The sequence below is a fragment of the Babylonia areolata genome, chromosome 7 (assembly GCF_041734735.1).
Source record: "Babylonia areolata isolate BAREFJ2019XMU chromosome 7, ASM4173473v1, whole genome shotgun sequence".
NCBI classification, from domain to species: Eukaryota; Metazoa; Mollusca; class Gastropoda; order Neogastropoda; family Buccinidae; genus Babylonia; species Babylonia areolata.
Window position 1 is genome coordinate 4,111,749 of NC_134882.1, and position 17,500 is coordinate 4,129,248.

At 42.8% G+C, this 17,500-nt stretch overlaps 1 protein-coding gene across 1 annotated transcript in view; it reads right to left on the minus strand.

Annotated features, from left to right (window-relative positions):
- LOC143283669 (cadherin-related tumor suppressor-like) overlaps positions 1-17,500 on the minus strand; it is a 366,856-nt gene that overhangs the window by 90,309 nt on the left and 259,047 nt on the right. The window contains exon 8 of the mRNA XM_076589888.1: positions 9,697-10,408. Coding sequence (XP_076446003.1) covers positions 9,697-10,408 — 712 coding nt within the window. The remainder of the gene's footprint in view (positions 1-9,696; positions 10,409-17,500) is intronic.

Sequence of the window (17,500 nt, forward strand, 5' to 3'; positions counted from 1 at the left end):
TGTAGGGTGTGGTGCGGCGTTCAGCCTTTATCAACCGTTCGTACTAAGTAACCCCATGATTGACTGTCAGTGAATGAATCTACGGTTTCGGTTCAGCGTAAGCCTTAAATGGGTGCTTCAAGTGCGCGACATGAACCCGGGTACCCGCAAGCACATTTTTAACGTCAATGCCTTCTCAGAGCTGACGAGTTCATTACGGCGAACCGGACAGTCAGTGAGGAAGTTCAATTGCATTTAAAGCGTTTTTAACTCCCATTTTTGCAAGCTGATCTGCACGTTCATTAGAAAAAAGCCCACAGTGTGAGGGAATCCAATACATATTAGTTCCTCATTTGAATACAGTCAATCAAAAATCTTATTTCAAAAATGATGTTATGATTAATGTTTATACAACCTGATTTGATAGACTGCAGAACTGATTTTGAATCGACACAAAATAAAACATTAATCAAGTTTAGGGGCAGATCAATTAGATATGTTAATGCCATAAAAACGGCAATTAATGCAGCTGTAAAAATTGAGAAGCTCTTTCCAATATGACATGACTTGTCAATTTTCAAAGCAGGAATTGTATATCCAGAACTAGCAAACTGATTCTCTAGAACAGAACCGTCTGTATATATCTTTAGTTGGTGGGGGTATGTTTCAGACAAGTGTGATTTGACTCGAGAAACTAGTAAGAAACTTCAAGTTTTTCATAGCTTTTGATATCATGTTTTCTAGATGTTTCTTCCAATTTAGCTTTGGAGTAAAATTAACACCAAGGAATTTCCAGATTTGTAGAAGAGTTCTCTTCCATCAAGATGAAAAGTTGGTAATTTTTGGGGGGCAGCACCATTATTAAAAAATATCATGTGTGTCTTTTCAGTTTAATACTGTAATCCATTATCTTTCATATAAATGTTTAATTTGTCAAGTTCTGACTGATATAAATTGTTAATGTTATTGATATAACGCAAGCCCGTTTTCTTTCGCAAAGTTACGTTCAACCAAACTGCACAATAATCAGCGTATTGGGCGAGATTTATAGATTTAGACAAACATTTTGGCAAATCATATGACATTATGGTTAACAAAAGTAGGGAAATCATAGATCCTTGCGGAATACCCATGTTAATTGATCTTGAAGATAACAATGATTGCCCATGTTTAGTGATGATGCTTCTTTCTGTCAAAAGAGATTTCATATACCTGTATACATTGCCACTTAACCCAGTGTTCTGTAGCTTAAACAGTAATCTGGCATGCCAAATGCGGTCTTAAGCTTTTTGTACATCAAAGAACGTGGCCAAAACACTCTTTCTCTTTGAAAACTGATGTTTTATGTTTGTTCTTAGTTTTACTAGGTGATCTGAAGTAGATCTGCCCTTTCTGAATCCAATCTGTGTAATCGGGATAATTCTGTTTTTTATCACAATAATAAGTTAGCCTCATCAATATAATTTTATCCAAGATTTTTCCGACGTGCGATGTTAAGGATTTAGGTGGGATCGTGGTTTAGCTGATTTAAGAATGGGAGTAATGATAGCTTTTTCTATATACAAAGTGTTTTACCTATTTCCCAACATTTCGCAAAAAGTGTATGAAGAAGCTTTTACCATTCTTTAGGAAGATGACTGATCATGGTGTTCGAAATACCATCATAGCCTACAGCTACTTTTTTATTTCCAAATAACGCATATTGCATCTTCAACTTCTTTAGAAGTGAGTGGAGCATTTATGAATACGTCATTATTAGGAGCTGGTTCTTCATATTGTTCATTTGTTCGTGGGGACCACCAATCAACATCGTCGTTGCGGTCGTCTGGTGGTCAAAGTGGCGACCACCCGACCACATCGTCGTTGCGGTCGGCTGGTGGTCCATGTGGCGACCACCCGTCCACATCGTCGTTTGGAGGTAGACGCGACGACCATCCATCAACATCATCAGTGCAGGCAGCTGGTGGTCAGCGCGACAACCATATCCTGACATCTTAACTGTTTAGTTTGTAAGCAAACGCTAATGACCTTTTGTATTCATATGAAAGTGTAATTTATGGCGAAAACAAATAAGAAAAATATTAAATGTGAAATTTCTTTCATGCAATGGACTGCAGATCCATTGCTTCTAATCTAGATTATTTACAAGAATATCTTGCTCAAAATAACCATCAAGTTTTACTTTTACAGTCTATAAATGTAACTAAAGGTAAATTACCTTCTTTAAGAGGATACTGTTTTCCTGCTTTGTATCACACAGACCGTTCTGAAAGGGTTACCACGGCATTGTATGTCCAGTGTGGTCTTAATTATGAGTTCATTGCCTCCCCTGTCCCCGAAAATATTATTGATGTTTCAGCTACAGGTGCCAAGATTAAGATAAATGATTTAGTCATAAATTTCCTTTCTGTTTATTTCAAAAATGGCCCTTCTGATTCAAACTCAAACTAGCTTCTGAATTTAGTAAAAAAAGAAAATGAACAATGGGTTGTCGGTGAAGACTTTAACGCCCATGCTCCCATCTCGGGGAAAAAAATGTCAGTCGATCACTAATTCTCGTCTCGTTGAAAATCTAGTAGAGTCCTCTTTATATCTTTTAAATGATGGCATTATAACAATAACTCCTGATGTCTCAAGCCACAAGGTTACATCAGTTGCGTTGACACTTGTCACATCAGACTTAGCAACAGTTAGTACCTGGGTTGTAGAAGATGATGCATTAGGCAGTGATCATTTACCGATAATTCTTAAGACTTCATAAAAAATTTAAATCTAACGATGTAAGTAATGATGCAACACCAAAGTTCCACTACGAACAGACTGATTTCATTTACCGATTATTCTTAGACTTCATAAAAAATTTAAATCTAACGATGTAAGTAATGATCCAATACCAAAGTTCCACTACGAACAGACTGATTGGGGTAGATATCAATCCTTTCTTTCAAGCCAAAACTTAGATAAGACTGAGGATTTAGACGTTGATATCTTTTATCTATTATTTATATCTTTTTATCTAAAACAATCATTGAAGCAGTTGAATTATCAATTCCAAAAAGAATAGCCGCCAGAAAAGAAAAGCATAGTGGTAATATTTGATGGAATCAAGCGTACGAACAGTGTGTTGAACTTAAAAAGAAGACTTTTAAACAATGGTTAAGGGATAGTAAGGAATACAAAAAAAAAAAAGATAAGAACACGGAGATTGACAAGCAAAGACTAAAGGACAGGGTGGAGCAATCCCATGAAGAAACGAGGAAAGCCAAAAATCATTGCAACAGAGTTGTTGCTCAAGTCAAAAGACAATATTGGTCTAATTATTGTATTCAAGAGGTTTCTGATTACAAAGATACAAAGAAAGTATAGAAAAAAAATAAGATATGAATAATGGGTTATCTTTTCAAGAATGTCCTATAAAAATTAATGGGAAGTGGTTCCCTATCTTTTAGAAAAGCGGAAACATTTGCAGATATGTTTGCCAAAGCATGCAACAATGATGGATTAACACCCGAACAGCTTGCCATCAGAATTAGTAGTGTGTGTGTTGTGTTGTGTTGTGTTGTGTGTGTGTGTGTGTGTGTGTGTGTGTGTGTGTGTGTGTGTGTGTGTGTGTGTGTGTGTGTGTGTGTGTGTGTGTGTGTGTGTGTGTGTGTGCGCGCGCGCGTGTGGTTCAAAAGTTTTCCAAAGAGATGTTCTTCAGATTTTCTAACCCAGTCACGATCATGGAACGGATTAAAAGAACAACACATGTTTACAGCAGCGTTTGCAACAGATCAATAAAATGGTTATAGATTATAAACAATTCTCTCTCTCTCTCTCTCTCTTTATATATATATATCATGATCATCAATATACAGACCACACTAGGATCACACGTGCCCAGAAATAGCCCGGAAAGACGTTTCATCAGCACCCGCCCGTTCACACAGACACCCCCAAACTCCCCCACCCCCCAACACACACACACACATATAAACATGCGCGCGCGCGCGCGCGCACGCACACACACACACAAACACACGTACAACCGTGCGAAAAAAAAGTCAAGTCCCTTACAGTTTGGATATTTTCTTGATTGAACTTTTAAAGTCCCCAGTATTCGGGGAGGGGGTGTGGGGGGGGCTGATCAAGTGCGGAGTGAAAGGTCGCACACACTGAGTATTACAGTATGTCTGAGCAACCATCTCTCTCTTCATTTGACGGAGATGAACCATTGACCTTTCTCCATTTCTCTCTCCTTCACAACAAATAACGAAGAATTCAAAGGCTTCACACACACACACACACACACACACACACACACACACACACCCCTATCCGTTTCTTCACAAATACAAGCAATCAAGAGAACACATGAACAATGATTTTGGTGCGCCAAAATTATTTTGGACTTTATTTCCCTCTGCATTTCGATGACGATGAATGATGTGATGTGTGATGACGATGCTCCTATGGATATCCATTTAGGTTTGAGACAATCTGACACGGCTGTACTCTCATGGTGTACACACACACACACACACACATATATATATATATATATATCTATATGTGTATGTGTGTGTGTATACATATATATATATATATATATATAGATATATATGTGTGTGTGTGTGTTCCCATTTGAGCCCATACCAGTCTAACCTGTGGCCAGGAAATGTCCACGGGCCGGAAACAAAAAAAAAACAAACACCCACACACCTCTAATGGGGATGGAACCTGCGACCTCCCAGCCGTCAGTCCGCGACGCTAACCACTTAGCCACGGCGACTGGTGCAGCCACATGAACCATGACCACAGACTGACAAAGCGTCCAGACCACACCATCAAGTAACATTCCTGATGGTCACAATCATCTTGGCAGAGCCCGTACTTGACAGAATCCTTTCTTCACACACACTGCTGTAATGTGGTCCTGCCTGGCTTGTGTCCCCCCCACACCCCCTCCCTCCAATTTCCGCAACCGGAACTGTTGTGGAACACATGGTGTGTTCTCCCTCAGGAGGGTTGAGGAAAGTGGCTTCTACTCTTTGCACACCCTCTCTGTACTCTTTTACACATTCTTTACACTCTCCATTTGTTCATACTTTACACCTCTTTATTCACTCTTTACACTCAATCTCCATACACCCTTTTTATAGACACACTTTTATATTACACACACTCTTTATACACTCCCTCTTTACATTCTCCATCTATACTCTCTTTAGGCTCCCTTTACATTCTTTACACATCATCTTTAAACACTCCTTCTGTATACACCATCCTTACATCCAATTTACACACACTTTATTGTACTGTTTTTTTTCTGTCGTCAGCATGCATGTTATGGCAACGATCCACTCCCACAGTTCACACCAGTAGCAGCGTGTTCAAGGTTTCAGACAAGCGTGGCGTGCACTCCGTACTGAATCAAGGAATGACGTTTATCGGAAATTGCGAACCGGTGCAAGTTCGTTGAATGCTCAAAAGGTCGTGTTCACTGACCGTGCATTAGAATCACTCTCGGAGTTGTATTTTCAAGGTAACATGATAGCTGGATCACAAATGGACGTGGGTATTTTATCAGTACCTGTTTTCCAATTACTTTCTGTCGTTCTTAATTACATTGCCCTGTTCACTTTACTTTCGATTACGGTGTTTTCTGAAGGTTTTCGGGTGGATCCATTACTCGTGAACGTTTTAATAACCAACGCATTGCACATCTTGCTCTCCTTAAAAAAACAAACAACTGTCACCTTTATTGGCTTCACAGAGAGCTAATGCCATTTTTTTTCCGTTTTCAAATGATTAGCAGTCGTTGTTGTTTTCAAACCCAAAGCTTATTTGTTCCCGCCGGGTTTCATCACTCTTGACTTCAGTTTTAAATTTCCAGTCGTGCAAACACCGTTTGGAAATCGTCATTGCTATGGAGACACTATCGCAGTGGTCAGATCGCACGTAGGACTTCTTCGACCAGCTTCGGCCAACCATGAAGCTAATGCACGTGCACTCTCACACACAAAAGCTTACCTTCAATCTTTCTTCGCTCCTCAAAAGAGCACAACAAGGAAGAGAAAGGAGGAGGAAAGGGATATGGGGGGGCACTCAGAAGATGATTGATCAGCTTCCACCACCTCTAGAACGTCATCACATCCACCTTCAGAGCACGGCAGCCATCCCTAAACCCCACCCTTCCCTCCGCACATCATCTCACCACTCTCCTTTTTTTTTCTTTCTTTTTCTTCTCCCTTGTACACAAGGTTATATTTTGACATTTCACGACATCAGTGTGATTCAACATTCACACAGCAATATCTGGTCCATCAATGATCATCGAAAAAAATCATTAATTTGTTCTCACCAACGAAAGAGCAAAAGATGGACAAAGCTGAGATGTCATCCGCCCTCCCCCACACACCATGCTCACAAACATGCAGAGGATATGGGCGACGTCTAAATTGTGTGGTTGTGAAGCAGAGACAATGCAGAGAGCAAAGTAACCCGGGCACGAATACACTGGGGAACAAATATGTAACGACACCCACAGACAGGCTTCGTGCCGGAAGAGACGAATAACGCCGAAGGACAGGGAGTGCCACGAATCGCCTGACACAGTTGCTTCCCTTCAGAACCGGAAGGAAGCGCGTCGCAACTTCTGGTTTCCCCCTCCCCCTCCTTGCCCCCGGAACTGCTACACGGCGCATGCTCAGTGGAATTCGTTGGCAGGAAGAGAGGGCGACAAATGGCGAGACTCTTCTGTGAACTGAAAGCGAGAAGCCGGTTTGTGTCCGAGCGTGTGTATGTGTATGTGCAAGTAGTGCGCGTGCGCGCGTGCGTGTGCATCCGTGAGTATGTATGTGTGTGGAGGAGATGGGTGTGTTTGTGTAGAAACGATGTGTGTGTATGTGTATGAAGGTGTGTGTGTGTGTGTGTGTGTGTGTGTGTGTGTGTGTGTGTGTGTGTGTGTGTGTGTGCGTGCGTGTGTGTGTGTGTGTGTGTGTGTGCGAGCGTGCGTGCGCGGGCGCACGCGAGTGTGTATGGAGGTGATGGGTGTTTGTCTGTGTGTATGTGAGCATGCATGCGTGTGTGTGTGTGTGTGTGTGTGTGTGTGTGTGTGTGTGTGTGTGTGCGCGCGCGCGCGCGTATATATGCGTCCGTGCGTGTGTTTGTGTGTTGTTCTCCAGAGAAAGGAAACACTGGCGGTTCCGTGCCGTTTGTATCAGTCCTGACCGTCTTCTTGTTGCTGTTCGTGAGCGGAAGTAACCTGGGACCGCTCCGGTTTTGTGCCGTTCTCCTGGCGACACGTTCATTATCGCTTCACCTCCCTCCGCCCGCCCGCCTGTCTGTCTGCATGTCCGTCTCTTTGTCTGTCTGCCTGCATGTCCGTCTCTTTGTCTGTCTGCCTGCATGTCCGTCTGTCTGTCTGCCTGCATGTCCGTCTCTTTGTCTGTCTGCCTGCATGTCCGTCTCTTTGTCTGTCTGTCTGCCTGCATGTCCGTCTCTTTGTCTGTCTGCCTACATGTCCGTCTCTCTGTCTGCCGGTCTGTTTGTCTGTCTGTCTGCCTACATGTCCGCCTCTCTGTCTGCCGGTCTGTCTGCCTACATGTCCGTCTCTGTCTGCCGGTCTGTCTGTCTGTCTGCCTACATGTCCGTCTCTCTGTCTGCCGGTCTGTCTGTCTGTTTGCCTGCCTGCCTGCCTGTCTGTCTCTCTGTCTGCCGGTCTGTCTGCCTACATGTCCGTCTCTTTGTCTGTCTGCCTACATGTCCGTCTCTCTGTCTGCCGGTCTGTCTGTCTGTTTGCTTGCCTGCCTGCATGTCTGTCTCTCTGTCTGCCGGTCTGTCTGCCTACATGTCCGTCTCTCTGTCTGCCGGTCTGTCTGTCTGTTTGCTTGCCTGCCTGCATGTCTGTCTCTCTGTCTGCTGGTCTGTCTGTTTGTTTGCCAGCCTGCCTGCATGTCTGTCTGCGTGCCGGTCTGTTTGTCTGCCTCCTGGCTTGTGTCTGTCTGTCTTCCCGTTTGTCTCTCTATCTCCGTATGTTAATCAAGAAGGTAAATGAATGAATGAGTGTGTGAGAGACTGAGTGAGTGAGTGAGTGAGTGAGTGTGTGTGTGTGTGTGTGTGTGTGTGTGTGTGTGTGTGTGTGTGTGCGTTTGAGTGAGCGCGTGCGTGCGTGCGTGCGTGCGCGTGTCCGAGCCTTAAAGCATGCCCCTGCGTACGTGCGACGCCGTGTTTTCTTTTCATCATCCCATTTTCCTGTACGACTGTCAGCACCAGAAGACAGATGAGCAACAGGAGACCATGCCGAAAATATCAATCACATCCCGTGCAGTAACACTTGGAGTCTCTCTGTGTGTGTGTGTGTGTGTGTGTGTGTGTGTGTGTGTGTGTGTGTGTGTGTCTCTCTCTCTGTCTCTCTCTCTCTCCCACACACCCACCAAAAGCCCGTGGCGGACATCTATCTACCTGCATCTCCCTACCTCAAGCTTTCTATCCCCCTCCATTCCCCATCGCCCTTCTCACCAGGCGGCATGCTAATCACGGCACAATCTGTCCAACACCCAACGGCGCCAACAGCCTTCCGCTCGTCTCTTTCTCTCTTCCTCGTCCACTCTTTCTACGCACGTTTTAAATTTCTCGGAGTGTGTGTGTGTGTGTGTGTGGAGCTGAGGAGTGTGGAGTTGGTTAGAAGCGAAAAGTGGAAGGGGGAGGAGCAGAATTTTCACTGAAAAAATTTCATCAAACAGTATAAACATACCACAACCAAACACCTGAGTACGGTATAGTCCCGATCGCATATTGTGCGTCCACGACACATGCGAGCAAACACACATCCCATCAAATCGAATCACTGCACTCCGAACCAGCACACCACAAATACTGCAAGAGAGTCCACCATAATCCAGACTCCACCCAGTCACATCGCCAGCCGCCACTCACACACTATGGCAATCACTAGCTAAACTGCGCCAAGAATTACGTGTTCACACACACACACACACACACACACACACACACACAAGCGCGCACGCACACACACATAATTATTGACTCTATCAATAAGACTTATTAGAGCAAGACAGACGACTGACAGCATAAAACAGCCAGCTAATCAGAAAGGTGAACGGATAGACAGAAAGACACACGGACATACAGACGGACAGAAAGGCAGACACGCAAACAATCCAACAAGCAGAGGGACAGACAGGAACTCAGGCCGACAGTCAAACAGACACGTAGACATACTGACGGACGGATAGACAGACGGACAGGCAGGCAGTCAGACAAACAAACGAACTGACAGACAGACTGGCAGGCAGGTAGACAGACAGACAGACAGAGTCCGTGGCAATGACGGTCCTGCGTGTACCGTCCCGCCCTCTCCACAGACAGACAGACAGACAGTGACACAAGACAGACAGACAGACAGTGACACAAGACAGACAGACAGACAGTGACACAAGACAGACAGACAGGCAGTGACACAAGACAGACAGAGAGACAAATAAACAGACAGACAGACAGACAAAACAGACTGACCAGAGTCCATGGCGAAGGTGATCCAGCGTGTACCGCCCCACCCTCACCACAGACAAACAGGTAGTGAGACAGACAGACAGAGAGACAAAACAGACGGGCAGACAGACAGACAGTCAGAGAGACAAAACAGACAGACGGAGAGACAGTCACACAAACAAACAAAACAGACAAACAGACAGACAAAACACACAGACTGACCGGAGTCGGTGGCGATGACAGTCAAGGTGTAGAGCCCCACCCTCTCCCTGTCGAGGGGCACGAGGGCCGTCACCCTGCCCGTCAGGGGCTCCACGGCGAACACGCCCTCCACGTCCTCCCCGCCCTCCCGCAGCTGGTAGGCCAGGCGGCTGTTGGGCGGCGAGTCCTCGTCCCGGGCCTTCACCCTCCCCACCTCCACCTCCCCGCCCGCACCCTCCTCCTGCACGAAGGCCGTGTAGGGCGAGTGGTCGAACACGGGCTGGAAGTCGTTGACGTCGGTGACGGTGAGGAGGAGGGTGGCGGTGGCGGTGAGGGTGGACTCCACCCCGCTGTCCTCCGCGCGGACCAGCACCCGGTAGTGGCGGCGCCGCTCGTAGTCCAGCTGCCTCTGGAGGCGGAGCACGCCGCTGGCGGCGTCCAGGGACAGGTCGTGGCTGTCGTCATCCCCGCTGGCGATGAAGTATCGCACCACGCCGTTCAGACCCTCGTCCGCGTCGCCAGCCTCCAGGCGCAACAGGCTGGTGCCCACCTGGGAATCCTCCGCCAGCGTCAGGCGGTACTCGGGGTGCGGGAAGCGCGGTGGGTGGTTGTTCACGTCCTCCACCTCCACCCGTAATGTCTGGGAGGTGGAGAGGGGAGGGGTGCCCCCGTCCGTGGCCCTCACCGTCAGTCTGTAGTCCGCCCTCACCTCTCGCCGCAGGTCCGTGTTCACCTGTTTGGGGTGTGAGGTGTGGGGTGTAGGGTGTGGGGTGTGGGGTGGGGGATGCACACAGCTATGAGCCTTCTTCAAGAATTGGTGTTGTGGTTGCCGTTGGTCTAAGCAGCCCACACTGAGGTCTTCTAAAGTTGATGATGATGATGATGATGATGATGATGTCGGCAAAAATGATGGTAGGGATGAGTATGGTGATGATGATGATGACTATCACTACTACTACTTTTTATTATTATCAGGAACATTAATAATCACGACAGAAATAATAATAATAATAATAAAGATAATGATAATAATAACAGTAATAAGTAGTAGTAGTGGTATCAGAGGTATTTGTAAAGCGCTTAACCTTCTCCAGAGACAGCTCAAAGCTCTCTCACACCAGTCGTTCACACGCAGTCATGACTCTAATTCAGAGGGAAGAATGCTAAAACAACCTACTGGTGGAAGTAAAATCAGCAGCGGGAAGACAAGAGTTGAAAACGTTGCGCGGAGAAGCTGCGGAACACACTGTGTCCATTCTGTGTAACAATGCTACGTAGCACTGGCTAAAAAACGAACATTGTGTCCACGAGAAGGAAGGACGCAAATATTTTCGACTTGAAATCACAGTGCAGCGAATGAAACTACACAGACACCCACCCGAAAACCAGCTGTTTCTATCGTTAACAGACAAAAGAACACAAGTAAATTCAACAGATATGTCGTGCTGCTTTGTGCTGCGAACAGCCTGATCTCTATTGTCTGTCATCAGCATCAGATGATGTCAAAATCACTAACAAACTAAACATTTCAAGAACACATCTTTTTGGAAAAGGCATGTGATGTTTTTCTGTCGTGTTGTAAACATGAGTTGGTGACACGCCTGCATTGGAAGCGGGAAAATCTGAGACTGAGGGATCAAGGCCCATACTAGCCAGTATTTTCTCTACCTCCACTACACCTTGAGTGGTGGTCTGGACGCTAGTCTTTCGGATGAGACGATAAACCGAGGTCCCGGGGTGTAGAAAACACTTACCACACGTAAAAGAACCCACAGTAACAAAAGCGTTGACCATGGCTGAAAAAAAAAATCAAATGTGAAAGGTATGGTTCGAAAGGGTGAATGACCCGATTTTTACCCCTTTTACCTTTTCCATCCAAAACTCAATTTTACGATTTTTACAAAATCTATGATATGCAGATTACAATTATGTTCCTTTTTACATGTATATATTTTAAGTGAAAATTGCTGTCATTTCAGCCGTTTAATCATGTGTGTTTCTGTGTGTGTGTGTGTTTGTGTGAGTGTTGGAGTGTAACAGTTGTAGTATTGAGAGTATGTTACTTTGTGAGTTTTATGCATTGTGTTTTTATAATATTAATGATTCTGTTTTATGTTTCCACTACTTTTTATATGCTTTCTTGTTTCACATTAGGTACTGGATTGTAAAGCGCTTGGAGCTTGCTTATGCTTGTATTATAGCGCTATATAAAAATAAATTATTATTATTATTAAAGGAAAACCAATTCCCTTGCAGTCACAAAAAAGGCGGCGCTGCATTGTACCGATGTGCCGCTCTCAATGGGGAGAGCAACCCGAATTTCACACAGAGAAATATGTTGTGATAAAGAGTGATGCACACATACAAATAAACATGGCCACCGTTCTTTGTATTCTTCACTGTGAGTCATGATGCACCGGGCTTTTTTTTTTCTTTCGGGGTTCGCTCTCAATCTTCTTCATTAGTTTCCCACATTCGCCATCTTTTCAGCTGAGCGCGCTTTCTCCTAACTTCGGCTTTTACGCAGCCGGTTATGGGCTTAAGCGCATGCGCACACTGAGTTACAAGTTCCCTTCCGCCGTCATGTTTGTCCATCCGTGAAAAAAGGTGACCCCCATTTTTTTGGTATTGTTTTGTTGTGTTGTTTTCCGTAGCACGTGATCCGCGTAACACCCAGAAACGTCATCGATATTTACGTGGTTTTTTTTTCCCGAAACAAATACAGCTGTTCTGATTGTAGACATGCATTGTTGTTCCGTTTATGACTCACTTGTGTAAAGAAAGTGAGTCTATGTTTTAACCCGGTGTTCGGTTGTGTGTGTGTGTGTGTGTCCGTGTGTCTGTGTGTCCGTGGTAAACTTTAACACTGACATTTTCTCTGCAAATACTTTGTCAGTTGACACCAAATTTGGCATAAAAATAGGAAAAATTCAGTTCTTTCCAGTCATCTTGTTTAAAACAATATTGCACCTCTGGGATGGCCACAAAAAATAATGAAAGAAGCCTAATTATATGCAAACTGCATTTACTGTTATATTTACATTTTTTGTATTCTCTAAACTTGGCACTTTGACCTCTTACAATGACACAACAACATGAGGAGTCATTATTATCATTTTTTGTTCAAACAGGAACTTTTTTTTTTTTTTTTTTTTTTTTTTTTTTTTAGGAGAAATCAGTGGATGCCTAAAAGTTCTGCTAGTGAGCAGGATAGTTTCAGCATCCCTGGAAGGTTCTTTTTTTTTTTTTTTTTTTTTTTTTTTGGCCTTTCGTTTTTTTTTGCTTTTTTTTTTCTTTTATATCTTTTTGTCTCTTTTTTCTTTTTGTTCCTTCCATCATCATTTTTCTCCTTTCTGTTGTCTTTTCTTTTTTTTTCTTTCCTCATGTCTTTAATCTGTCCTCTTCCCAATGGCATGTTCAATCACCTACAAGACCATGCAACATATATTACACATACATGATGTCTTCACACAAAATCATATTCCCTGAAAGAGAGGCATGGTATACATACACACACACACCCTCTCACTCTCTCTGTGTCTCCTTTACTCACTCAATCCCCTCCCTCTCCACAAGCTCTATACCTAAGTATAATAATATGTATGTGCACACTGAATACTACCCTCAGGATTTTTTGTGGGCCTGACTCAGTGTTCTGGTATTTTAACGGATACTGATCATAGGTTACGTAGGCCGAGTTCTGATTCAAAGATAAGGTCAAGATTTTTGCACTTGCCGTATTTAAATTTGGAGATGGACAGTTTTGCTATTAACAATATCGTATTGATTTCCTTTCGTTTTTCATCAGTTGGAGTGTCCATTTTTGTTGTACCAAACAGAGCTACTTTTTCATCCATGGAAATCAGCGTATCGTAACGTGTGAGAATGAGTTGTTTCACATGTTTCCAAAAGGAGGAAAGTTTGGGGCAGGAGTAAAAGGCATGTTCAATGTAATCGGTTTCTTGGCACCAGTTACATCTGTTTGTGTCCGTTACACCCATTTTAGCTAGCAGGATATTCGTTGGGTAAATATTGTGTATGAATTTGAAGTGAAGTAACCTCAGTCGTGATTCTTTCGTACATTCGTATGCTAATTTGAAGTAGTCGCTTATATTGATGTCTAGTTTACGTTTCCAAAACTGGGCTGCACATATTTCATGGTTTTGTTTTCGGGCGAATGTTTTCCTTATTTGTTTATTTGACAAGGTAATGAGGTTCCCCTCTTTTGTTGCAATGTCGTTTGGATTTTCATCGTTGTGGACATCATTAGCTAGATGGAGTTTCCATGTTTGTGGGATTGAGTTTATTATGGCATTGTATTCAAAAAGAAGGCCAGGGTCAGCGCCTAATTTACGCACTATTTCTTCATACGTCATTATATTTCCGTGCTGCCAAAGGTCCTGCACGACACGGATGCCGCCTTTACTCCATTTGGGAAAGTGTAGCGCATTTCCTTTGTATTTTATATTTCTGTTATTCCATAACGGTTCTGTTTTTATGTTTTCTATCGGTCTGTCTTCGTTAAAGATGGCCACCGTTTTTATTACATCTCTCCAAAAGACTGACTGCACTTTTTCCAGTTTTTTAATTTCTTTGGGTGAAACGTTACACTTGAAACTGCTATGACTATCTTGAAAGGGGGACATGTTGTGTCTCGCCAGAATGCTCCAGTGAGATTTTGTCTCTTTAAGGAGTCTGGTTGCCCATTTCACCAAGAACATTTGCTGCTGGTGTTCGATGTTGATCATGTTTAAACCACCATCTTCTTTATCGAGGCTGAGAACGCCTCTTTTTATTTTTTCAAATGCTTTTTTATTATTAAACTTTTTTTTCCAAAGAAATCTGTACATTAATGTGTTAATGGTGTTCAGAACTTTAACTGGTACAGACGCTACCTGTAGGACGTGAGAGAATTGTGACAGTAGAAAAGTTTTTGCCAGAATAACTTTACCATATAGAGAGGGGTTTCTGCGTTCCCATTGTTTTATCACCTTGGTTATTTTTTCAACTTTGGATTTCCAGTTTTCTTCGATTTCCGAAATTTCCATTTCTGCTGAGAAATATATTCCCAGAAGTTTCAGTCTGTCAGATCCCATGGGAATGCCATTTATTTCACCTGTTTCATGTTTTCTTGACCCTAGCCACAAGCCCTCAGATTTATTTTTATTTAACTTCAGACCTGAATACTCTTCGAACTGCGTTACAATATTTGTAGCTATTTGAATATCTTGTTCACTTTTAAGGGTTAGTGTTGTATCATCTGCAAACTGCTTTATTTTAGAGTTGTTGCTATGGTTGCACATATTGTCGAGCGGAGTTAGGTCAATCCCTTGAATATCTTTATTACTTCTAATTCGAATCGCCAGTATTTCTACTGCAAGTACAAAAAGAAGAGGGCTGAGGGGGCATCCCTGTCTGATCCCTCTTTCTGTTAGAAACCAATCAGACAACCATCCACCATTATGAACACAGCTTATTGTCTTGTTCATTATGGTCGAAACACAATTTGTGAATCTTGGGCCAAAGTTAAAAATATCTAAGGCTTCGATGATACATTTTTTTGATAATGTATCAAAAGCCTTGGAGAAATCAAGGGCAATGAGAGTCCCTGGTTGATTGTTTGTGTTCAGATATTTTGTGAGATCATCGAAAAATCTCAAATGGACTGCGATGTTTCTACCTTTTATAAAACCTACCTGATCTTCATTTACAACTGTTTTGATTACATTTTGGAGTCTCATGGCCAGCGCTTTCGTAAATATCTTGTAGTCTGTGTTTGTAAGAGTAATTGGTCTATAATTTGCGAGGTTATTTCTGTCCAAGTCATTGCCTTTGTGTATTAAAATTATGATTCCTTTTTTCATTGAAGAAGGTAGTTCTCCTTTCTTAAGTGCATCTGTAATACAACGATAGAATGGTATTTTTAATTTGTCCCAGAACGTTTTGTAGAATGCTGGTGTCAAGCCATCGCTACCGGGTGCAGAGTCTTTGTTTAAATTAGTAAGGGCTAGTGTCAGCTCGTCCAAAGTTATTTCTTTGTCACATTGGTCTTTTTCTTCTTCTGTAAGTACTGGATAATCTTCATTACTCAGGAAATGGTCTTTTATATGTCTTCCTCTTCCTATGGATATGTCCTTCTTGTATAGGTTTGTGTAAAATTTCTCGATCTGGTTCAATATTTTCTGTGAATTGTCTGTCATGTTTTCGTCTATGCGTAGAGATGTTATAATGTTCGCAGCTCCTTTGATCTTTTCAAGGCGGAGGAAATATTTTGTGTTTTTTTCACCATCTTCTATCCATTTGGCTCTTGAGCGGATCTGAGCACCTCTTGCTTCTTTTAATTCTTGTAGTTCTATTTCTTTTCTTAGTTGTCGAGCTTTCATTAGTATATCTTTATCATGAATGTTCTGATGTAGTTTTTGTTCTATTTCGTTTAGCATTTTGATTTTGGCGTGTTTATTGGGAGATCGATTTTTGGCGGTTTTTGAATAGCTTATGCAAAATGACTTGTATCTAACCTTAAACATTTCCCAGGTCTTTTGTGGGTTTCCTTCTTGAGATTGTGAAAAATGCGAATCTATAAATGTGCTTGTTTCTTCTAGAAACCGTTCCTGAGATAGGAGTGAGTTGTTAAATTTCCAATATCCTGGGCCTCTTTGAAACTTGTTTGGACTAAATATCGCTTTCACAAGTTTATGGTCTGAGTGAGGGAATAATTCAATGTCTATTTCCTTCACAAGTGTAATGGAGGTAGTGTCGCTGAAAATATAATCAATTCTTCTAGCTGTAAAAGGAGCAGATCTTGACCAAGTGTATTCTTTGGCATCTGGATGGACAGACCTCCACGTATCTTCCAAGTCAAAAGAGGATAACATTTCTAGAAGGGCTTCTTTTTCTCGTTGTGAGTGAGGCTTGCCGGCTATGTTATCTAGAGCATGGATTGTTGTGTTAAAATCACCCAGAACCCACAGGTGGTCGTAATCTTGCTTATGTAACAAGTTGCCGAGTTTGTTAATGAATGATATTTTGTCAACGGTCGTATTGGGTGCGTAGCAATTAGCTATGATAGTTGATTTGTTGTCGTGTAAAATTCTTATTAACAATATTCTCTCTGTTGCTTCGATGAGTTCTGCATGAATCTGTTTATGGCTGGAAATTAGAATTACAAGTCCATTGCTTCTATTAGTACCTACGCTATAGAATACACTTCCAGACCACTGCACATTAATTTGAGGCAATATATCATCTGTCACGTATGTTTCCTGCAAACATGCAATGTCTAACTTTTGTTTTTTGAGGAAGTCAAATACTACTTTCCTTTTTAGGTTATTTCTAAGCCCTCGAACATTTAGAGTACCAATGCATATGTCATTATTCATATTTGAAAAGGTGGTATCAATTTTTCAACTTTCTGATGCGGAATTTATAATCGTCAATCGTTAATCAAAAGTCCGTTGATCATAGCCAAAGGTCGTGAGGGAGTGGTCAGGCTGGTTGGGAGAGAACACGTGTCAAGTGTTACCCCCCTCCTCCGACATGCTTTCCGCCTCTCCGTTGTGTTCAAACAGGAACTTCTTTTGCTAAGCATGGTGAACACACTCCAGCTCAGTACAGAGCCAGTGATGTCTTTCTTTTTTCCTGTCTGCTTGTACACACGTTCCGTTACCGAAGTGGATTTTCCAGCAGAAGCTTCTCTGTGAAAACTCTCTGGTTGAAGAGGTTTCCTTTAAGTGCGGAAACTTGCCACATACACCGCACGTGAAACCACGCTTTTTCGTCTCACTCCCACAACAAGAAAAGACTAGCACTCAGAGGACCACTAAGG